General features: G+C 41.4%; 1 protein-coding gene across 2 annotated transcripts; it reads right to left on the bottom strand.

The window, feature by feature from the left end:
* Positions 1-13,196: 13,196 nt before the first annotated feature.
* Positions 13,197-23,605, bottom strand: LOC103632502 (DNA topoisomerase 6 subunit B). 2 transcript variants are annotated; one of them, XM_020541030.1, is made up of 19 exons: positions 23,299-23,605; positions 23,147-23,199; positions 22,728-22,825; positions 22,530-22,635; positions 22,262-22,396; positions 22,120-22,171; positions 21,932-21,996; positions 20,972-21,078; positions 20,012-20,114; positions 19,851-19,936; positions 19,573-19,769; positions 19,116-19,231; positions 18,933-19,018; positions 18,770-18,842; positions 15,029-15,120; positions 14,806-14,944; positions 14,642-14,736; positions 13,913-14,087; positions 13,197-13,688 (listed from the first exon to the last, which is right to left on the bottom strand). In XM_020541030.1, exons 1-19 carry the CDS (start codon positions 23,450-23,452, stop codon positions 13,542-13,544), a joined length of 2,079 nt encoding a protein of 692 aa, XP_020396619.1. In that variant the 5' UTR covers positions 23,453-23,605; the 3' UTR covers positions 13,197-13,541. The 2 variants fall into 2 exon arrangements, with proteins under 2 accessions (XP_020396619.1, XP_020396620.1); XM_020541031.2 differs by having other exon boundaries at positions 22,728-22,852; positions 23,299-23,535.
* Positions 23,606-24,540: the final 935 nt, after the last annotated feature.

The raw sequence follows: 24,540 nt of genomic DNA, 5'->3' as shown, positions 1-24,540 counted from the left end.
GAGAAGCAGACGATTCGAATCGAGTTTCTAAACCTTGCAAGGTAAACCTAAACACACGACGTGGCGAGGCACTCTGTCCCCACACACGTCAACCGTACCCATCGATTCCCTGGCAACATATCAGGGCTCACCGCCTTGGTGTACAATGCCTCACTGACCCCGACTGCCGTCGTGCAGTGACCGCACTTGTACCCACCATAACCGGAATGGGAGACCACGTCTCAGGTCACGTGAGGAGTAAAGTCTGCGGGCAGGTTCACTCAGTTACTAGGCTTACCGATTTACCATATTTCTCGGCATGTGCTTAGTACGTTCAAACGCTTGACACACAGTACACACCTTAATCCTTATTCCAATTTCCGTCACGTAGACAACGCATCCCCATGGATCGTGTCCATAGACCATCATCATTATGTTATCAAAGTGGATACAACCAATTCCTGACCTCGCGCGAGTGCTAGAAAAATCACTCGACTTCTACCGAGATCCCTAATTAGCAAAGCAGCTACTCGACCTAGCAGACTAGTATCCATCACAAAGGAAATCCTAAGTTCATGCAACTAGGGTTTCAGTCAATTCCTACACTTAAGTGCACAATACAAGCCTACAAACATTAAGTGCAGTAAAATAGCATATAGAATTGGTTATGCATAAAACTAGGGCTTGCCTTCCAAAGCTGGGGTAGGCAGATCCTCGATGGCAGGCTCTGGTGCTGGCTCCTGGACTACCTCCTGAGCAACTCCTTGCTCCGGAACGAGGATGTACTCTCCGTCAGCGAGATTATAGTCTATAGAATGCAATGAATAAGATATATGCATATTAATGATATGGCGTTTTGTAAATACTAAGTATAGTAAATCAGTACTAAAATAGTGGTACACTAGGGTTTCCTTTGTTGGCCTTAAGAGTTTCAAACATTCATTTTAGGGTCTTGAATGAACTTACAATTTCAGCCATCCCTTGGATTTTTGTTTTGGGCTCTTTGAGGAATTAAGGTTGCACCCCACTAAATTCCCCCAAAAACTCTCATCCGACTTTCTATTTTGCTTATTATTTAGTACTTTTGAACTAGCATGGCAATTTAGAATTTTCTAAAAATATTACAAAAATTACAGTGGGTAGACATTGACCTCTGTGGTTTATTCTAAAACTTTGAGGTTGAAATTAATTCAGATACTCCTTTTGCAAAATTAACAAAAGTAAGGGTAAAAGGGTACTTTACACTATAGCTCAGATTTTGGTGAAGTTTCTGGACTAAAATTTATTTTTTGCCATGATCCATAGGTGATAATAGGCCTCTGTGCTAAAAATCACAGAAAAAGACCCACTGGATATTTAGTTGTGATTTTCTAAAGTTTAATGCCAAAAAGGTACTTATAACTAACTTGTAATTTAAAAATGTCAAACAACAGAACTTATATTTTTCCTAGATTTATATCAGCATATTATTAGTTATCCCAAGGATTGGGGTGGGTTCTCCTCAAGATTATTTTTCTAGGATTTTTCTAAGTTTTCATTTTTTCATGAAATAAAATGTGGTGCATTTCTTTGTACTAGAAGAGGGCTTAACAAAATTTTCTAGTGAACTATGTTAATAAATTAAGCTAGCAAAAATGTGGTTGCCCCCTGGTTCTTATTTTAAACTCCCTTTTCTATTTTCTTTAACTTTGAGTCAAAGTAAGTTTAAATGGTAAACCCTTCCCTAATCTGGTGTACTGAGGGGTTTATTATTTTTAAATAGGCTAGGTAGTGGTTTAGGACCTCTCTAATTTTTCTTAACCCCAGTCTAAAAGTGTAGATATTTTTCCCTTCTTTATTTAGCTTTTGGTCAGTTTACTATTTAAATCTAAACTTTAAAATTTTCTGCAGTACTTAGGGTGTTTGGTATTTTTTCTAAGTAGTTCATGTTATTTAGAACCTAGCAAAATTAGTTTGACTAACTTTGGTTGGATAAAACTAAAGTTATGAATTTTGTAAGCTCTGTCTACATTTAAATGAATAATGTTTAAAAGGTTTTATGAAAAACCAGCTTACACCGAGACCCCTGGGCTTTCCCTAAACTAAGTCTTTAAACCATACCCCTGCGGGACTATTCACATGAGTCACTGACTATTCAAAAAAACCCCCGGCTTCTTCTTCTTTTTCCCCGAGCTCCCTCCCCCTTTGAAACAATAACCGCGGGGAATAAACAGGGTGGCGCGGCTTACCGGCGGTGAGGAAGGTCTGGCGAAAGGCGAGGTTAGCTCCGGGAGGTCCTGGCAGTCACGTCGAGGTGCGGCTCGTCGACGGTGATGGCCGGAATCGGTCGGGCCACATGCGCAGGCGGTCGGGCTCGTCGGCGGCGTACATCCGGCCTGCTCACGGCGGTATTGTTCAATCCAATGGCACAGGAAGCTTCACGGGGTGCTAAGGATGCTACCAGTGCAAGGAATCGAAGAAAGGCTCACCGTGGAGCTCGGTCTACGTGCGCCGACGGTCAGGTGAAGTCCGGCGACGTCGATCTGGTGCCTCCGGTGAGGTAGAGTTCAATCCCCGGCTCTAGAAGCTTCACCGAGGTCTGTAGAGGCTATCCCGAGGGTCGGACGGGGCGGGGAATGGCTAGGTTGGCCGGTCTACGGTGGTCGTGGCTTGCGCGGCCGCTAGCACCTTGCTCACGGGGCGAACTCCGACGAACTCAAGCTTGGGTTGGGTCAGTGGAGCGCGGGGGTGTACGGTCGAGGTCGGGATGGCTTTTATAGGCGCGGGCGCGGTGTGGACGCGAGGTTGGCGCGGCGTGGGGCTGCGCGCGTGGGCAGAGCGCCGAGGGCATGCTCTGGCGCGCCAGAACGCGTCGAACACGTGGGCGTTTGCTTTTACCTCTGTTAAAGCGTTGGCAGAGATCACAAACGTGCAAATCTTGCCAAGGGTCTTGTGCAAATCTCTTCCTGGCACCTAGGGCTAGCTAGTTTGTGTGAGTTCCAATGGGAGATATGCCCTGGCTTGGGAGATATGTGGGCGCCCGGTTGGGTCTGTCGGCACTGTTCAACCCGAGACAAAACTGATGTCAAACCTTGTCAAGTGGTCTTGGCTTCGGTTCAAATTTTTCCAGGGTGTGCCTTAGGTAGTTTGACCACTTTTTGTTATTTGGACCAAGGGGTTTTGGCGCCAGCACAAAGGTGAACACCTTTGATCTTTGGTCTAGGGTGGTTTTTAGGACTTAGAGAGATTTTTAAAGGCTCAAGTGTGCTTTCCACTTGGTGAACTTATTTGAGGTTTTTGTTGGGCCTTTTTGAAATCTTTCTCTTACTAAATTTTGTAGCTTTACTAATGCTCTTCATCTTTAGTAAAGGTTCCTTTTTATGTTTTGATCATTTGCCCATTCTTACCCTTTTAAATCCCATGGTTAGGGTTTAAGGGCTTAAGAAGGAATTAGGGCTTTAGAGTCTTGTTTGTGGGTGAACATTGTATGGAGGATAGAATTTCTTTATTGTTGTGGATAATGCTTATCTTAACCATGCCTTTAAACTTTGAGTCCCATCACTTTCCATTGTAGCATAAAGTTTGAGTAGGACCCAATGTGCTTGCTTTGGCCAGGGCTTTGGGTAACACCAGGGGTGTTACATCAATGGGGACTAGGCTTGCAAGAACCGAACCTCGGTAAAACAAATCACTGTGTCATCCGCTTCATTTGCCTTGATTTGTTTTTCACCCTCTCTTTCGGACTCAGTTTTATTTCTAACGCTAACCCTGGCTTGTAGTTGTGCTTAAAGTTTGTAAGTTTCAGTTTCCGCCTATTCACTCCCCCCCCCCCTCTAGGCGACTTTCAGCTACGTCCATTTTGGAGAAGGCTGGTTGCGATCATGCTAAGGCTGTAACTCAGCCAGACTTCGCCCTCTCAGCTCACGAAATCAGAACCCTTCAACCGAAGCTACTACCCTAGGTGGGAAATTTTATTCCGAAGTATGGATGAAGGGTGGACGAGAAATCATCGATGAAGCCATCAAAAGAAATGAGAAGGAATCTCATGATGCTTTAGACGAAGCAAAAAGGGCTGAAGAAGCTGCTGAGCGGGCTAGACTTATAGGTATGCATTTTCTAATTTATTTTCATAGGTTTTTCAGCTTCGACACTGACAGGTACTTGTGGCTCAATGCAACTGAGCTTTCTCCACCTCCCGAACCATACAATCCTGAAGCTGACCCGTCCATCAAAGAGGCGTTGGACATTATTAAAATTGCTAATGACTCTATTGACGAAGCTGTCGACAGGCTTCTGAACGAAGCTGCCGATAAAGTCCTTAGGGAAGACTAAAAACTTTGTATCTTTGCTAGCTTAATGTCCTAGAATATGATTCCTAGTTTTGTAAGAAACACTTTGTAAACAATTTGTATGTATATTTATGTAATGATGTAATATATTTCTTTATGGAGCATGGAACCTTCGTACATACCATTTTTGAGCCGGCGGCGAAAAAACACCTTCCCTTCTTTTCACGCTTCAGAAAGAAATCCCCCTTATTTGCCGAAGCTAATGTATGATGTTTGATTCTTGGTGTAGACATTGCGTAGGAATAGTATTGTCGGAAGCATAAACTTCACGTGGCGGTAGCTTCAAGCATAAGCCACACATCTTTAATACTCTTTCGTAAATCTTTGATGAAGCTGAAGGAGAAATCCTCGTTTTCTCACTGCTTTTGTTGATGCAAAATGATGTATGATGCGATGTTATGATGCAATATGATGTAAGAAGGCACCCAACAGTTACAGTATAACTGCAATACCAAGACACTTGACGGTGAATTTAATGATAAAAATACAATACCAAGACATATTTGACAGTGAAGTTAATAAAACTAATTTGATGTTGTTATTTTTGGTGTATTTTCTATAACCATGATCAATGTTAAAGAAGCTTTGACTAAAGACAAAACTAGAACACCTAAGCCCTCGTTTGGCAACGGGTGTAAAAGCTAGTATTGAGGCCCAATACACGCCCCACGTGTGATCAGGTCCACGAAGGGAGCACGTTCCCTGTGTGGCCCAAATTTATCTTTGATAAATCTGGTGTTGAAGTGGATTGGGGTCCGATACATGCCAATACGCGGGAGATAGAAAATCCCCACCAAGGTGTGGAAGACAGCCCGTCGTCCTCGCGTGCCGGTGTCGCTAACCCTAGATCAAGACGAGCGTGTGTCATTGGTCGAGAGGCATCCACAGATCTCCGCGTCACCACCGATCTCGTTCGTACAACGTGTGAGTTTTACTTCTTCCTGTACACCATTTTTTCCTGTTCACTGCTATGAGTGATACCTCCTTGAGCAGTGGCACCTGGCAGGGCGCCTGCGCCCGCGCGAGCCGCCAACGGCTGCGGCGTCTGGCACTGCTTACAGTTATGGTGACTTTCCACCTCGATTTTCCTGGTTGCAAGTATGATGACTTCCCACATCGAAGGCAGCGGCTTCTGGTACTGGCATTGGTAGTAGCCGCCTAAGGAACATGGAAGGCTGCTTGCAGTACCAGAAAATTGTTTTTGTGTACATTTCCCGACGTAAATTTGAGCAACGAATTCTCCATGTTTCTAGTCTGTCCTTGAATCCATTGAAAGTTGAAACAGTTGGTGCTAAAGCCCTTTCACTTTCTTTCCGGTAGTAAGGATCCTACGCTAACCATGTTAGGCCCCATCGATTTGCAGCATATCTATGAAAATCTGCTCATCTCAATAACTAGTGCTCCTAAAAATTGATAGCTAGCTAGTGTGACCTGTCACTACCCACAGGTATGTCGTTGTGTAGCTTTCAGGAGCTTGCAGTAGCACTTGCGATAACTAGTGCTCCTAAAAATTGATAGCTAGCTACTGTGACCTGTCACTACCCACCTGTGTTTTTATCAGCTTCGCCTCCTAATAATTGATATACTAGTGCTCCTAATAATTTCTATACTTACTTATATTAGTATAGAAAATTAAAATTAGTGTATTTAAATCAAAGTCATCTTATAGCACAGTGTTACAACAATGCAATAATAAATAAGTTATATTCTGAAATTCATTGGTCCATTTATTTGTTTTGTATGCTATGATATCAGACTGTACCAAGGATAAGAAAAAATGGATCAGCTAATTAGGAATAGAAGAGAAGAGGAGGACGAGGAGTTAATGCTCTTTCTTTTCCCTGCTCTTTATCTAATTAGTAATAGAGGGAGAGAGAAAAGAGCAAGGCATGCTTCTATTCTACCAGGCAAGGAGAGACTTAAAGAGATTCTCGAAGGACATGAGAAGAATTGTCTTGTCGCATTTTGTATGGAGCCTAGAATATTCAAAGATATAGCAACATTTCTTAGAGAAGAACACATCCTACATGATATAAGGGGTGTTACTGTGGAAGAAAAATTGGGAATGTTCCTTTTCATGTTGTCCCATAATGCTAGTTATGAGGATTTACAACATGAATTCAAACATAGTGGTGAAACTATCCACCGACACATCGAGTCAGTTTTCCATATAATCCCATCTCTCATGTATAGATTTGTGAAGCCTGCCACTGGAATTTCAGTTCATTGGAAGATTAGCACGGATGAACGGTTCTTTCCTTATTTCCAGAATTGCATTGGAGCTATTGATGGAACACATGTTCCCATTACCATTTCAGCAGAAAAGCAATCTCCCTATAGGAATAGAAAAGGCACACTAAGTCAAAATGTAATATTGGTTTGTGATTTTGACTTGAAATTTACTTTTATATCATCTGGTTAGGAGGGATCAGCTACAGATGCTAGGGTTCTAAGGTCTACGCTACTTGGATGATTCCATGTTCCTGAGGGAAAGTATTATCTTGTCAATGGGGGATATGCTGACACACCATCATTCATTGCACCGTACCGTGGTGTTCGATACCACTTGAAAGAATTTGGCCATGGTCACCAACGGTCTAGAAACTATAAGGAATTATTTAATCACCGCCATGCTTTACTGCGGAACCACATAGAGAGAGCAATATGAGTTTTGAAGAAGAGTTTCCCCATTCTAAAAGTTGGAACACACCACCCAATTAGGAACCAAGTGAAAATACCAGTTGCGGCAATGTTGTTCCATAATATTATATGGATGCACAATGGGGATGAAGATTGGTTGAATAGCCAAACAAGTAACATATTGCCAGAAACTTTTGTTGATCTTCCTGGAGGAGACAATTACTATAGCAATGATTGTTGTAATTTTAGAGAAATAAGTGACATGCTTTCAACATATTTAAATATATTAAATATTCTAATTCTGAATAAAACAAACATATAACTCAGATAAATGTCATATGTAATTATAGCAGCAATGAACAGTAGCAATTCTAGGACATGAAAACATGTAAAATAGCTACTCATGTCCATTTCAATATTAAACATGGCTTGCAGATGAAGAAGGCAGATTATGCACATAAACATTATTGTTTATCTTTTGATATTGCTCTCAAAATAGCGGGTTGCTATATTGAATAGCCCTCCAACGCTAATTGGTGACCAGAGATCCTTGACTAACGTGACAGTCCTAACTTACCAAATCAGGGTTTTAGATCAAATATAATGAGCCTAGAAATCAAGCATGAATACAAAGAGTAGGGAACTATGCACTAAATAAAATAACAGATCTTAACACAAGTAAACAGCCTTAATAAAGATTAATATAACTAGGCATAAATATATACTTGATGCTGAAAATAACAACACACTAAAAACTCAAATTGTCACGTTGTCTCACTAGTCACTACACCGCTATCATCATCGAGCATACAAATCCACCCACAATAGTGCAATGACACCCAAGTATTTAATACTAGCAGATTGCACAAAATCAAACAGTAAATAAAGTGAGGCAACGGGCAACTCACAACACGTAGATAGTCTACATGGGAAGACCAGCTCAGCGAACACGAAGTTCTGTCCCAGAAAACCAATTCTGCCGCCCACGTCCGAGCCTGCACAGCGGGAGGTTTACGGAGATACTAGAGCCGCTGCTGAAACTGAGGGAAACGCCCATGGCACCAGCCCGAGAAGATGAACACCGCGCAGTAGGAAGCCCAAGCACCAAGCCACGGTCGACAACAACCAGAGAGAAGTGCACAACACCACACAGGAGTCCGAGCACAGAAGAAGAGCGCAAGGAACTGTTGCTGCACGTGTGCAGCGCCAGCTACAGCTTTCTTCCAATCACAACCAGTAAGAATCACCACATGAAGGCCAGGGATCGAGTCAATCGATCCAGTTCTCAACTGGAGCAGTGAATAGGGAGAGAGGAGAAGGAATATTGTGTCTCCCAGATTACCAAACCAGGAGATCGAACTCCCATTATAAGGAGCCGAGCAGGAGGTGGTCGTGCAAGGGGAGGGCACAAGCTTCGGCCGAACATGCCACTAAAGACGGAGAGGCCGTTTAGCGCCGCCACCGCCGCCTAGCTTTACTCTATCTCCTGGCCTCTCCAGGGATACGGCACATGAGTCCTAGGGTTGAGCTAACCGACTGGGTTTTTCGGCCGTAAGCGGGGTGGATGAAATGGCGTCAAGCATCGGGAGTCCTATGTGACAAGAGAGTGCCACAGAAGTTGAAAGGCAAGTTTTACAGGACAGCGATTAGGCCCGCTATGTTATATGGGGCTGAGTGTTGGCCTACTAAGAGGCGACATATCCAACAACTAAGTGTCGCAGTCACAGAGATGCGTATGTTGTGTTGGATATGTGGGCACACAAGATTGGACCGAGTGAGAAACGATGACATACGCGATCGACTAGGAGTAGCGCCAATTGAAGAAAAGCTTATTCAACGCCGGTTCAGATGGTTTGGGGTTTGGGCATGTCCACCGGAGACTCTCAGAGGCACCGGTGCATAGAGGCATCATAAAACGGGATAATAATGTGAAGAGTAGTAGAGGTCGACCAAACTTGACATGGGAGGAGGCAATCAAAAGGGACTTGAAGGAATGGAATATCTCAATGAAGTTGTGTTTTGATAGAAGTGTTTGGAAAGAAGTTATCCACGTGCCTGAACCGTGATTAGGCCTTTTTCCTTTTAGTGCTCTCAAAAGCTTTTCCCTCCCCTTTCTCTCTCTTTATCCTTTTGGTGACATCTTGTTGGGTTTCAACTCTAGTCTACCCCAACTTGCTTGGGACTAAAAGGCTATGTTGATGTTTGATATTATCTTGTCTAATCCCTTTTGTGATCCTTATCTCTTGCAGTAAGTATTTTTTCCTAGCTCACGATGTGTCTTTGTTTTGCAGTGTTGTTTGAAATTTGAGGGCTCAAAGAAAATGCAACTAAGAATTTGGAAGACCTTGAAATTATTACTAGCAATTGTTTGAAAGCAATCTAGTAGGCGAACTTTCAGTTGGAACCTGTCAAGCACCTCTGAATGTGATCCTTCTTGTTATTAAATCAAGACTAGAACGATGGATGTTTATTTAATTTGCCATAAGCACCTCTGGATGTGATACTTCTTGTTATTAAATCAGGACTAGAACAATGGATGTATTTTTTTAAGCACCTTTGAATGCTCCGTTAATTTGCACATTCGATGTGCCATGCTCTTTAGTATTTGTGCTAAAATTTTTCATTTTTATTTTAAATTTCAATATGAATATTAGTATTTTTTATTTTATTTTAAATTTCAAATATGAATATTACAATACTTATTTAGTACATAACGCCAGCAAAGTATATTACAATGTTTTGTTGTAGGAATGGCAAAACAGTCAGTATGTTACACTTGTACTCACATGGAAATCAATACACGTGTGTGGGGATCGGTTGGAGGGGGATTAGGTGGCTCAACGGGATCCATCTTATCCACAGGTGGTTTAGCTCACATGTGTATTAGATCATAGATTTGCCAAACGAGGTATATATCAAACAGTATGCGCGGAGGCGACAAGGCAACGGAAGGAGTAACAAAATGTAGCATCGCGTTTAAACAACTTGGTCTTCCCAGAGTTTCATAGAATCGCAGAAACAAAACAAAACAATCAAAGCAAAGGAAACCACAGACAAATCCATCCAAGAAGCTGAAGTGATGCGCTCCAGAGGAGCCAGGAAATACTGGTGCGGTAGGGTTCTTTTACCTTTGGTTGGTCAGTGGGCGGCCTGTAAGATGCAGGTGCATGGGGTGGGGCCAAACCTTGGACTCCAAGACCTCTGACCCTCCATGGAGCCTTCTGAATCGGGCCGGCAGCCAGCGGCGTTGGATGAAGAGGATTCATTAGAGTGTCCTTAGAGATTTCACCCTCTACTTTTTATCCTTCGAGAGTTTTTCTCTAAATTCTCTCAATATATCCATTATAACCATAAAAATATCAATGTGTCCCCTAAAAGCACAAGGCACTTCAGAGAGAGGAAGTGCCCCCTCGTTTAGAGCGAGCATAATGAAAAGCTATAAGGTAGGTAAATGTTGAGGTGGAGGAAAGAGAGAAGAAGCAGACTGTACAGTCGGCTTCGACACAAAAACCAAGAAACATTAATAGTCAATTTTTTCTAACTTCGATCAAATTTACAGTATAAATGCAATACCAAGACACTTGACGGTGAATTTAATGATAAAATTGCAAAGACATATTTAACAGTGAAGTTAATGAAACTAATTCGATGTTGATATTTTGTTGTATTTTCTATAACCGTGATCAATGTTAAAGAAGCTTTGGCTAAAGACAAAACTAAAACACGAGGGTACCAAACACTATGCGCGAAGGCGACAAGGCAGCAGTACGGTACCAAACATTATGCCTAGGCCGTGTTTAGAATTGTGTGTGCTTTGGACCGGTCTATTAGATACAACACAAATACGCGCGCACACGCGCACACACTATATATATATATATAGTTTATATATTAAGAGCCCTGAGCTTCCAATAACTAGAGGAAGCCCAGGTCGGGCGGTGCAATTAGGTCGAGTCAGACCAGGTCCGGACGTCTATAAAACAAGATCTGGAGTGCTAGGGTTCAGTTTTTTACGCTCCACACTGATTCATTAGCGACGACACGTGCGACAATGGCGGTTGCCCGAGAGCGTGCGCGACGGTGGACTCCCAGCCGATGGCCGCGGCTCCCTGACCTTGACGCACGGTGGCGGCGGTTCCTCGATCCGGAGTAGTGGCGGCGGCTCCCCGATCCAGAGGGTGAGCGACAGCGGGGCCCTTGTGCGGGCAAGCGGCGGCGTCCCCGGGGCCCCGAGGCGGCGGCACTTCCAAGGCCGGCGAGCAAGCGGCGCCCCTCGACGTGGCACGGTCGAGCGAGCGGCGTCACGGAAGGCGCGAGGTGCGCGCAGCGATGATCGCGTGTGACATCCTCCAATCCGGCGCAGTTTGGGTGGCCCGAGTGACGACGTACATTTGTGCTTGTGTCATCGACGACGTCCTCCGGCCACTACCTCATCTGATTCGTGTTTTTCGATTATTGTGTTTTATGCCTACCGCATGTATTATTTACGCTAAAAACTGTACGATTTTATGCTTGAACACAGAGTTCGTATATCAGTTTGTTGCATGCTACACGGTATAAGTATTTATGCGACGTTGTATAAGAATTTATGCTCTATATGACTCATGTTATCCAATTTATTGCGCGCATGAACTCGAAAGGAAAATATAATCCAAAATTTGCACGCATGCAATGGAAACTCCCACGATTTGCCATAGTTTTTGGATATGTATAAAAATAGAAACCACATGCATGCGACTGCCATGTTTTTCGGATATGCCATAAAAATAGGATCGTAATAACAACCTACCATAAAAATAGGATCGTAATAACAACCTACTAGAGCTATCAACCTCTCACATTGGCTCGGTATTTACGCTTATAATTGAGGGATTTTATGCTCAAAATTTAAGTTTTTACGCTCCAACCTGGAGATGCGTCCACCAATGAACAACATGTCAGATGTTTTACGCAGTGTACCGAATTGCATAAATACCTACACCGTGTAGTATAATTAGTATCATTATATATCATAAACTAGTTCTAATGTGTTTAGTTGTATGGCTGTTGGAGGGATCATATATTTATGAAGGAAATAAAACATTAAATACGATTTTTGTTTCTATGCATGCAATTCATTTCCTTTCATTGCACATTGTTTCCATCATAAATTTGTGTGCATGCAGCTGGTAACAGATTTTTACGCAGTATACCGAATTGCATAATTACTACACAGTGTAGTATATTTAGTATCAGTATATATCATAAAATGGTCCTTATGCGTCAAACTACATGGCTGTTGCAGTGATCCTAAATTTATGGAGGAAATAAAACATTTAAAAATAGAAACTGACACACATATCTTTCCTGAATTTACGCGCATGCAAGAGAACGTGTTTGACTCATGCATGCATTACTTTTTTTGCGCGTACAGTCATGGGCCGAGTGACGCACCCGACAGCCTGATTGAGTCGGCGCGCCGGGTTGAACCAGATTGCAGGAGTAGTCGGCCTGGGCTTCCTTTAACTATTGGAAGCTTAGGACTCCCGTTATATCTGCCATATATATATATTATATATATATAAGCTCTAAAACACAGCTGACTAGGTTAGAACCAATCTAAAAAGTTAGCTATCGTGTACATGCTCGTGTTGTCATTCCATACATTGTTTATATGGGTGTGATGTCTTCATCAGCGAGCGCTCTCCTCCCTCTCCTCTCCCCACTCATATGGCTCTCCAAACAAAGAATGGAGCAGTTGTGTTCTATTCTACTATTCAACTAAACAAAAAAATAGAGTAGCTCTGTTCTGCTTACCAAACACAGAATGAAATGACTCAATTCTAAGAAATCGAAATTGAGTTACTCCATTTCAGTTGACTTTTCAACCAAACATACCCTATTTTTCAACCAAACATACCCTATGTTGGTCTTGTGATTTGATTTTTTTTCCTGGTAAACCTGCGGGTAACAACACTAATATTATTTATTAATGGCAAATTAAGTTTAGTGATACTAAGCAACAAAATAAATATAGCTCTTCAAATATATGTAAAATGGAAGGATAGATAGTTATGGTGGTTGAAAGAAAATTGATATTTTATAATGACTCTGGGATATAGGGGGAATCACTGGGTGAAATTTAAAAGAAACTGTTGTAGTCTTGTACTCAGTCTTATAGTGGTAAAATTTGCAAATGAAAAGGATGAGTAAAGAGAGAGGCATAAAGAAAAAATATCAAACAAATTATTGAACGTGGAGACCTCGACAGCATGTGGCAAGCAGCCGCATCAACTTTTATATTTTCTCCTTCAGAATTATATAGCTAATGTCTCAAGTTCTGACTCATGAGTACTGAACTTTTGGACCCAATGCAGTTTGAATTACATGTAATAAATATTATTTTCTCCCTAAAAGCAACATACAGAGGAATCCTTGGCTCAAGCTACTTAGCAACTTGTAATGTACTAATGCCTATGCTACATGAACAGCTCAGTCACAACAGCCTAAGCATAAAATTCAGGTACAACATCAATATAATTCATGGACAGTTTCCATCCCAGGTACTATGGGAACTTGGTATCGATGGACGTGTACAACTGTAAGTTTCACTTCTCAATGAACAAATCTGAACACGAAGACTGGACTCTGTAAGTCAACAAACTTATAAGATCCTTCAAGTGAGTTCAAATATATTGCTTCTCGGGGCTCCTCGCTTACTCCACTCTGCATGGCGTAGTCCAGCGCCATTTCATAGTCGACCTGGGGAATAATCAAAAAATAAACAGACGATTGAAGTAGAACATTTGAAGCAACTTGCAATGGGGAAAAAAGCAATAACCGGTATGATGTGATTGTATTCCACATCAGGAATTATTTTTTCAATATATCATATATGACCTCTTAAAATCTAGAAACAGAACACGCAAGAAAATGTGTCACAGGCTCAAAGATTATTTTTATTTTTTTATATATGTTTTTCTTACCTGTTCAACATGCTGAGTCAAGCAGTCTCTAAATGTCATCTCCGTTACCTCCTGAGAATTTACCTTCTCAAGGAGTTCCTCATCTTCCTTATCATAACGTGGCCGTTTTGGGGGAGATTGATCTGCAATTTCTACTAGAGTTTCCATAACCGCTCTTGCAACATCAGGAATATATCTGCAAGTATAAAATAGTAAAATAAGATAAAAACGCATACCATTTGGAGAATTGTGTCAGTGTAAAGCAGCATGAGCCCTTTTGTTCATAATAAATCCATTGCCACAGAATGTAGCTTTTTCTACAAATACTCGTAAGGATTAGGGAAGCCAGTTTTAGTCCCGGTAGTTTAGCCTAAGGGCCTGGGTTCCACTCCTAGTGGAAGTGAATTTTCAGACATACGTTAAAAAATCTTCATGTCTGTTCCATGCCAAAGTGTGTTAGAAGGTATCATCCCCTGCAGGCGAGTTTTTTTAGTCCCAAGAGTTTACGTTGTCAGCTTGAATGCCAGTAGTGATACTATATACCAACCAATATCAGCATTTATCAAGTATTATGGAATGTGTGGTTCAGTAACATATTCAAAACAGAAGCTTTTGCCATAATTCTAATTATATACTACCTCCGTTTTCGAATATTTGTCGCCCGCTAGTTCATTTTTGAACTAAAACGTGACAAATAAAAAAGAACAGAGGTACAACACTCTGACACCCAAAGTCAAAAGTAGAAACTACCTGTTCAGGTTCCTTTTCCTGTCCTGCCGCTCACGAGCCTGAAGTTTCTTCACAATCTTAGACTTCAGTTGAAGACAGCACTGCTTCAGGGCTGACTGAATGTGCAAGAGGATGATTAATATGTTGCCTTACAGACACAGTTAATAAAGGAAGTTGGAATGTACCTTAACAGCAGATGATATTTCAGTTATGTCATCCCCAATGTACTCCTTTCCGGTTCCTTTGAAAGGTATCTTTGTACTTACAATGCTCACAAAGACACCAATCTTATCTTGCTGTTGATTGATTTTGTAGCTGCTCCAACTAAAAAACAGGATGGGAAAAGCTATAGAAGAGGTAGAACATCTAATACTAATAAAACACTAACCAAGCAAAAAAAAAACTCACGAGATCCTTTTTGCAGCAGTTCTTGTGATGACATCAGCACCTTGTTCAAAGAGAAGTGGTATTCTGTTTGCAAACCTAAAAATATTTAGACCCTGAATGAAACAGAGATAATAATATAAGAATTTTAACCCCAGTAGAATCATGTGGCGATATCCTGTCAGTTAAAAAGCGAAGGATGGAAAGAAAACATTGCCCGCGGTAATTACTGAATGATTTTCAATCATTACCGCGAAATGACTGAAGATCGTTCAGTCATTACCGCTGGGTGAAGCTTCAACTAGAGTGATAAATATATATATATATATATATATATATATATATATATATATATATATATATATATATATATATATATATATATATATATACTTAAAACACCAGTTTCAACGGTCGTCCCGCGTCATCTTTTTACAAATAACCCCTCACAACTATTTCAAATTAATCCGTTGCATGTCTATATATGGCCAAACGGCAGCCCGGCATGGGTCAGACGCCCGCGGGCCACAACTCTGGCCCAGGCACGTCATGTCGGTCTGCTGACTGTGACGGGCCAGCCCGTTAGACCGTCGGCCCATTTGATTAAATTGGCGTAAAATATTAAAAAAAAACAGTGCATGAGGTGGGGTTCAAACCCATGCCCTGATGGAAGAAGGGCGGGAGACACTAGGTGAAGCTGTCTAACCAGTAGAACATCATGCTCAGATGTTTTTAATATTAAATATAAATTGTATATATGTATATACGTTTTTTGTAAAATAAAAAATATATAACGTGTCGGGCCGGGCCAGCACTACGGCTGAGGCTACAACCCAAGCACGGCACGGCGTTCTTGGCTCTTGAAAGCATTAGGTCGTTTCGGAGACTACATTGACGCAATGGACTCCATGGTGTTTGAGGTTGCTAAATTGGATGGAGCAACAATGATTGTCACACTAACAGTAAAATAAAAGGTTATTTGTTGGTTTTAAACGTTAGTAATTGCTACGAAGTAGCATAATTTATATGCAGTGCATCTAGTTTTTATTTATGCCTGACTTTAGCAATCACTCCATATTTTGATCTATCTTTTTATAAGTTTGACTTCATGTGACTTATTTTAGAAACTTGAGCTCACAAACTTTCTCTTATTTGGTCTCTATATGGTGAAATTATGTCATTTATAATCTATGTTCGTTCAGTCAGTCGTTGTTAACTCTTATCTAATCGCTCACTTCATTGGTCGTGTTGTACCAAGATATATTGCATGAAGTAAACAATAACATCAGTTAGCCAAATCAAAAAAATATTATACAGAGAGGAGACAATCAATAAAAAATCTTGAAATTTTTTTGATGGATAGTTTACGTGGGTATTGTTGTAAGCCGTCGCAACGCACGGGCAACCGACTAGTAGTATATTAAAGCACTAGTTTCAACGGTCGTTCCGCGTCATTTTTTTACAAATACCCCTCACATCTATTTCAAATTAATACGTTCATCCCCTCCGCGCAATCAACCTTCACATCCCAAACCATACCTCTGCATACATATAGATGGCCAAACGGCGGCCTGACGCCCGCGGGCCACAGCTCCGGCCCAGGCATGGCACACCGGCCTGCTGACCGTGTCGGGCCAGCCCGTTAGCCCATCGGGCCATTTGGTTAAATCACCGTAAAATGTTAAAAACGGTGCAGGAGGTGGGGTTTGAACCCACGCCCTGATGAAAGAAGGGCGGGAGATACTGGGTGAAGCGTCTAACCAGTAGAACATCATGCTCAGGTGTTTTTAATATGAATATAGATTGTACATATGTATATACGATTTTTTTGTAAAATAAAAAAATAATCGTGTCGGGCTGGGCGAGCACTATGAGCCGAGGCTACAGCCCAAGCACTGCATGGCGCTCGTGCCGGGCTGGCCCATGCACTATTAAATGGGTCGTGCCTCGGGCCGGCCCGCCAGACACGGTCCATTTGCCCATCTAGACCTCCGCACAATAATGATGGTCCTCGCCTAAGTTGCTACCACCTCGTTCGTCATCCTGCTTCTTTTCTCTCTCCCCTCATGCCTCCGCCTCCGCGCCACCCCATTCTCAGCAGAGGGCGTGGGAGCAGGCGCCTCCTCCCCGTATTCGTTCGACACCAGCCCCGACGCACGTCCACGAGGATGTTTCGCAGCATGCACGCACCATCGTTTTCGCCGTCGTCGGACGTCCCGTTCGTCTTCCCAACCTTCGCCCTGTTCTTCCTCCCCAACCTGCTGCCCCGCCCCGGTCGCAGCCGCGAGCCGACCGACGCTCGTCAACGGGGGTACGGGGCGAGTCGGTCTTGCTCCTGACCTTTCTTCGTGCGTGCCGCCGAGGACACGGTGGCGCCTGCCACGCTTAGGTTACCTTGGCGATGAGGAGTCCAGGTCTGAGATATTGGACAACCAAAGGCCCGTAGCGCGACAGCAGTCGGCATATGCTACGGAGTTGGTGGTGACGTTGTGTCGCCTCGGCGGGTCCAGGGCTATAAAGGCACTCGCATTTTCTCGCCCTTCTCAGACTGACGCCTGGTGTGGGTGCCTCTTGGTTTGGAGTTGCTCCGGTTGGACTTCTTTCTCTGCTTGCGTGCTCTCTCCCTATATGTATCTAGTGGTATACTACCTATGTCGCCTCCAAATGTCCAGGTCTTCATCGTGTCCTTCTCCGGCAACGAACAGGTATGCTCGTCTCTTCCCTTCCCTTCCTGCTCTACGAAACCTTGGAAGTGGGGGAGGCGAGGGATGGGGTCCTTGATTTGCTGCCTATAGTACTCGTGCGTTCATAAAAAATATTATGCGGAGAGCGGAGACAATCAATAAAAAATCTTGAGATCTTTTTGGTGGATAGTTTATGTGGGTATTGTTGTGAGCAGTCGCAACGCACGGGCAACCGACTAGTATATATGCAATGTATCAGGTGCACACTAGTACTTCTGTGCAAACTAACTAACAAAAGTTACAAAAAATATGGATGTACTTCTTTGCCCACTCTACCACTGTATAAAATTTCAATTTCAATTTCGTCATATATTAAAGGATACAAAAAAAGAATTCTGAGATAATTTGCACTTTTTTGTGTCTCAAAAAAATTCTCTTTTTATCTCTTAACTTATGATGAATTTGAACCTAAAATTTTACACAGTGGTAGAATAGGCAATGAAGTACATCTATAATTTTTTTGAGAATTTTTTGTGACTTTTGTTAGTTGATTACTTGGTTTGCATGGAAAATTGGATTGCACCTGATATGTTGCCATAATGCCATATATATATGCTATTTGACACCTAGAGTGAAACTTCACTCACTCAGTAATTTTCGGTAATTACTAAACGATAGTCAGTAATTATCCGGTAATTATTGACTAATGTTTAGTAATTACCGAAAATTACTTGAGTGGATGAAGCTTCAACCTAGGTGACAAATAGTGTTGGTATATATATATATATATATATATATATATATATATATATATATATATATATATATATATATAGAGAGAGAGAGAGAGAGAGAGAGGTAGAGACATATGTATAGGAGGTAAGTAACTCCAGCCACCAAACCCGCTAAGTTCGTTTGTGTATGAGAGTTCTTGCTGATCTGTTTGAGGGGCTATTTGCCTAGCATCGAAAATTGCTGGAACCACAAAGGACTAACAAAATACATGTTTATACAATCTTTTTTAACACAATAAAATAGAAGCATAGTTGTTGCTGTAGAGAGTGAAAAGTTAAGTATTTACTTGTTTAACATCTTTTCCACCAATGCTTATCCCAGCTTCAACAATAAATGGGTGACCTTCAAAAACCTGAGGGCTGAATAGAGGACCACATTATGTTATTAGTTTGTTCAAATATGCAGTATTGGAATGCCTTCTGGAATTCAGTCTGAATAAAATGGTATACCTGCTTGCATGTGTCGCAACCATATCAGGGTGCAACTCTTTTATGATACCCAGGCGTAAATTATATTCACCCGCAGGACTAAGACACTATAGAATTGGTTGATTTCGATACCACAATGACCAGTTACACATATGAAAGCAACCAATGAATAACTGACAAATAAAGGTTGAAGGGAGTGCATACATTGCCGCTGGGATCATCGAACTTAGCCTGCCTAAATAATTGATGTATTCGAACTAATTGCTGAGAAGTAAGGCTCTTAACTGCCATTTTTTGACTGAAATCAGGTCCCATCTCCCCTGCCAAATCAAAAATATGTTATATTAAAACATAGAACTGGTAACAAGAACAGTAAAGCCTAGAAATAGAGTAATATAAAAGTACATAACAACAATACAACTACATTTTTAGTCAAAATAGATTATAATAGGAGTTGTAAATGATTTTAGTGGAGAGTAGAATACTTTGAAAAGCAACATTATAAACAATTGAAACTTCACGATCACCAAAAAGGTTCTATTCTGGAAAATTGGACTAAGTAGTCCATGATGTGTTGAAAACAGATAGAAACTATACTGATTTAGTTATTTTTTTAGTTTATGATAACCAGGTCAGCCATAATGCATATCATAAAACTCACCAATTAAACGTTCAGCATGCGGTTTGCTTATGTTCACAAACTCATGTTGTAGAAACTGTAAAAGATTTTGCTTTGTAGTCTCTGCAACTAAGCGTTTTATCAGTAACAAATCAACCGCAGATGGGTGATGCTTTGTTTGAAGTGGAACAGGAGGCATAACGTCTGTCCGGCGTGTAAACTTTATTGTTAAGTTTTTGCTGCAGAAAACAAATTTTCATTCATGAAAAAAATATCAACAGCTTTTGCACAACATAGATAACCATAAACAAAATGCTTACTCTGCCGCATCAGATAGAAATTTAAAAAGGAACTGAGCATATGGTGTGATGACTGCCATCTGACGCATATAATGGAGGATCTTTGACTGCATGAAAGAGATCACATGTTTAGCTTTACAGAATAATTCCTTGTTTCAAATGTTCCAAAACATGCTACTCACACGATGAGTTGTCCAATTTCCCTCAATTATAACTTCAATCTCTGCCCCATGCCAATGAGTTTTGTTCTCTCTTTTCTCATGTAAATGGACATGAGGGATATTTCTGAAAAATGGAATACACCAAAATGGGTCATGGTAAACTGCACAAGTTACCGAATTGACATAAACATAGTTATTAAGGCGGTAAGGCGACATAAGGCGACCGACCCCCTTTTTATCTTTTAAGCGATAAAGCATAAGGCGAGGTGACGCCTTAGTTATATAGATAGATAAATATAAAAAAAATGAGATCAAACATTATTTATATATCACTAATTTAAAGTTAATAAGCAAGCTAGCACTTTTATAAGGTCTAATATGTCCAATTTCAGTCTAGTAGAAGCAGAAAAAAAAGGAAAGAAAGAACCTCACAACAAGTGAGTCCGGCCCAACTCGGCCCAGCTCAGCCCAAAACACAGTTTTAGGTCACAGATGCCAGCCTCTATCTCTCCCTCACACTGCATCTCTCTTCAGTCCCCTCTCTCCCTCCCCCACAGCTCTCCTCTCTCTCTCTCCCTCGGTTCTTCCACCGCAGTCTCCCACCTCCGATAGCCGGAGCACTGCGCGCCGACGAGGAAGGAGGCAGCAGCTGCAGCTGCCACACAGACACAGGTCAAACCCTCTTCTCTGTTTCCAGCTGTCGCCCTTCAAAACCCTACCTATCCCCTAAGCGTCGCCCCGCTGACGCCCCGAGAACACCCTGCTGACGCCCCGCCGGCGCCTTATGCCGCGGCGGACGCCTTACTCCCCGGCGCAAGGCGAGCAAGACGTCTTGCCCTATGAGCGCGCCTTAGCGCTAAAGCGACGCTAAGGCGACGCTTAATGGACGCCTTGATAAGCATGGACATAAATAGAGATAAATAGCAATATTAAGTCAGTACATGTGTTGAACAGACACACAAACCAACAAGCTGTACTTACTTATGAATATCTATGTCCAGGCGACAGAAGGAAGTATAGTTCTGGCCTTTCATCGATGATTTAATTTCAATAGGAAGCCCTGTACTCATCTTTGACCATATAAGTGCCTGTTCTAATCCACAATTATAAGATAAACAGAACATTAGAGCCACTAAAATAATAATAATCCATGAGAATATCATAGGTCACATGTTTATTGTATTAAGCTATTTTACAGAGGCAAAACACGGTGAGCATCTCTTAGGCATGGGATAGATTAAGCAAAAGAATACCATCAAATTTGAAATAACAAACAAGAGGGCAAAGTAATAATAAATCACTTAAAGGTATAATCAACAACAACAGCAAAGTATTTTAGTCCTAAGCAAATTGGGGTAGGCTAGAGTTAAAAACCCAGCAGAAGCCACAAATCAAGGTTCGTGCACGTGGATAGTTGTTTTTCATTTGCTCCTATTCAAGGCTAAATCATTAGGTATAATCCATCCTTTCAAGTCTCCTTTTACTGTCTCTTCCCATGTCAACTTCGGTTTTTTCATGCCTCTCTTCGCATTATTATCATGCCCTAGGATCCCACTACACACTTAAAGGTATAGTCAAAGTGAAAGAAAAGGATGATTATGCCAACTGCAAACAAATTGCTATTATGATTGTAACATTTTACTTTAGTTATGATGAAAGTTTTACATGGCTATGTAGAAAATGAAATAAAAGTACCATGACAAACAGCATAAGACGAGTATTGCTTGGTTGCACACTTGCACAATCTAATGCAAAGTTGCAAACACAAAGACAGTCATTCCCAAGGAATAGAAAGGAAACAACTTCAACATTTCATGACAATGCAGAATCAACTAACTGTTTGCATTCATTCTTAACTATCAAAAAGATACAAAACAATAGTCCACAGCAACATACAATTTAGAAAGCTTCTTCTCAATTGTGTACGCAAAAAAAAATTACCATTTTAGCACCGAGTCCAAATTTCCCACGTGTTTGCCTCAAACCATACTTTGTGCCCGACAAAACTGCACCAATGTAAATAACTCCAATGATATTGGACATCGTGGTACTATCTCCTCTCCAAGTAAGAAAGGACCAAACTGTTTGAATTCAGCAATTACGGATTAAATATACCATTAAAAACTTACCTCTCCCAAGCATATTTGGGATATCATCATGTGGCATACCTCTACCATTATCCTGCATCCGTAAGGGGGGAATAATAAAGATCAAAGTTAAGAAAATATATTCTCATCGGGTATATCATAAATCACATTGTCACAACAATACCTTGCAAGTCACTTTGAAAAATGCAGCCTCACCCCGACCTTTTCCTCGAACAGATGGAGCATCCTTAACTTTCTTCCCAAGTGCAGCATTTTTAGCCTGAGATTCTTGGAAACGTGCTTCCTTGGCTAGGCGTTTCTAAGTATTGTGAATCATACAGCTTCATCAGACTTAAAATTATGATAATACAAAGAGGTAAGTTTGTGAAGTCTCACCCCTCTCAACACATCATCCATGGTCAAACTACTACAAACCTAGGTGCTCATCTTACCTCACGAGCCTTTTCTGACTCAAAATCATCATATAGTGCCTCGTCAACACGCTGTCGATCCACTAGCCCAATCATTGTGTTGAACTTGGTCTTCGTGATCTCTTCTCTGACAAAGATATGGCAAAACAAACTTATGGGCACTGTCCCGTACGGCAACATAGCAAAAGACCACAAAGAATACATTTGGGGATTACTTACATTGTAATCTCTATTTCAGGGAGCTCCGATATGGATTCGGCGGAATCAAGGGCATTCTCAACTAGCTCCCGCAACGTGGTGTACAGGGATTTACCAGGCTGACCAGCACCATTACATCAGTATCTCTGTGAAATAATGACTACGATAGTATCTTATAAATTTCCTCCTCAAAAGTGTACTACAACTAGAATGAGTAATATCCTTTAATCATAGTTTTTGTTTGTTTCCCACTGCCAGATGTGGTCTAAGTTTAATCTATAGATAAGAATGTGCTTGAACCAGAAGGAAAATAAAGAAGTGAAATTATCTGTCGACAAGATAACAGGGCATCTCCACACTGATTCTAGCTAAATTTCGCAAACGCACGAAATCTAGCTGTTGCACCCAAATCGGCTAAAAGTCCTTAGAGAACAACTCACATTGTCAAACCCGGCAATGTTCTTGTTCTCAGCGAAGAATTCGGCGGGCGATTCTGCAGCAGAACACCCAGAAAAGATACAAAATGTATAAGATAAACCGACCCAAAGTACTGAAAATCTTAATGAGAAATGGGATCGGGGAGGGAGCTCACTCTGCTTAAGGAGGCTGCTCTCCTTGGCCGACGTCTTGGGGCCGGCGGCCGCCTTCCCCTTCCCCGTTGCCTTCCCCTTGGCCGCCGCCGCCTTGGGAGTCTTCTTCTTGGTCTCGGCAGCGGCGGCAATGGCCTCGTCGTCGGAGGTGTTCATGGCGAGGTCGGATCTAATTGAGACGGTAGCTAGGGTTCGGGTGCAAAATTGGAGAGCGCGATCTCTCAAAAGTCTGAGCCAAATGTGGGTCCGTTTGGGACTTTGGGCGGACTATCGTACCAGATGTATCGAAATGGTCCATAAGAAATTAGACACTCGACATAAATCATGGTTGAAAAAATGGCATTTTTTAAGTAATAATCAATCAACAACGCCGACTTTTACGAAAACTGGTTTTTGCCCGTTTAGGGTGAAAACATCTTCTTGAGAGAAAAATGATGTTTCCAAACTAATGGTTCCACCTAACGGAATTTTATCCAGCTAGGAGCAGCTCCAATAATTATATAAATTTAGCTATCTAAATCATAGATTTAATAAGTTATTAAATAACTTTAGGAGTAAAGAATTATGAGTTCTCTAGTAGTTTTCTAAATATAATTTGAAGTTTTTTTGTATCTATCCACATAAAAAATAAGACACAAATGTGAACAATCATCTCCATTAACTACATAATGCAGTCAACATTTTTGTTTAGTGAGTTGCTAAATAGTTGTCAAATATAGAGAGAAAATGAGGTTAGATAAGAACTGCTAAATTTATAAAACTCGTTTAGAGAACTGTTGGAGAAGAGTTTTTATATTAACTACCTAAATTATTGATTTAGTTTTAGAGAATTATTGCTCTAAAGGGGGTATTTTTTGGGATTATAGTCTACCGAGATCATTTTTGTTTAATTTGTCGGATTATATAATCTGGATAGATTGTAATCCAAAAAAAACACCCCCTAAATTTTAGGTGAAAGTATATATCAATGTGTTGGGACGACTAAGTGCGTGTTTGGCATGGCTCCGGAGTAGAACTCTAAGAAGAAGTTCACTCTAACTCCAGGGTTACAAACTCAATGGAATTTTCAGAGTTGTAGTACAAATTTTTGGAGTACCTGCTTTGCTGCTCCGAAAACTCTAAAAACAACCTAGACGTGGAGTTTAGAGTTATTTAACTGTCACTGGTTATGAGAAACAATTTAAACTCTAGAGCGGAGCTGCTCCACCCAGAGTTTTAGAGTAGAGCTACTCTGAAGTGGAACA

Source organism: Zea mays, chromosome 7, assembly GCF_902167145.1.
Source record: "Zea mays cultivar B73 chromosome 7, Zm-B73-REFERENCE-NAM-5.0, whole genome shotgun sequence".
In the NCBI taxonomy this organism is placed as follows: Eukaryota; Viridiplantae; Streptophyta; class Magnoliopsida; order Poales; family Poaceae; genus Zea; species Zea mays.
This window is presented reverse-complemented; position numbering and strand designations above follow the sequence as displayed.

Bases quoted from the DNA above. Each gene is read 5' to 3' on its own strand.
- LOC103632502 (XM_020541030.1), bottom strand. From the start codon at position 23,452: ATGAACACCTCCGACGACGAGGCCATTGCCGCCGCTGCCGAGACCAAG. The intron at 22,397-22,529 runs GTAAGATGAGCA...CACAATACTTAG, and splicing joins AGTCAGAAAAGGCTCGTGAG to AAACGCCTAGCCAAGGAAGC. The intron at 19,770-19,850 runs GTAAGCATTTTG...TGTTTTCTGCAG, and splicing joins TTTCTATCTGATGCGGCAGA to CAAAAACTTAACAATAAAGT.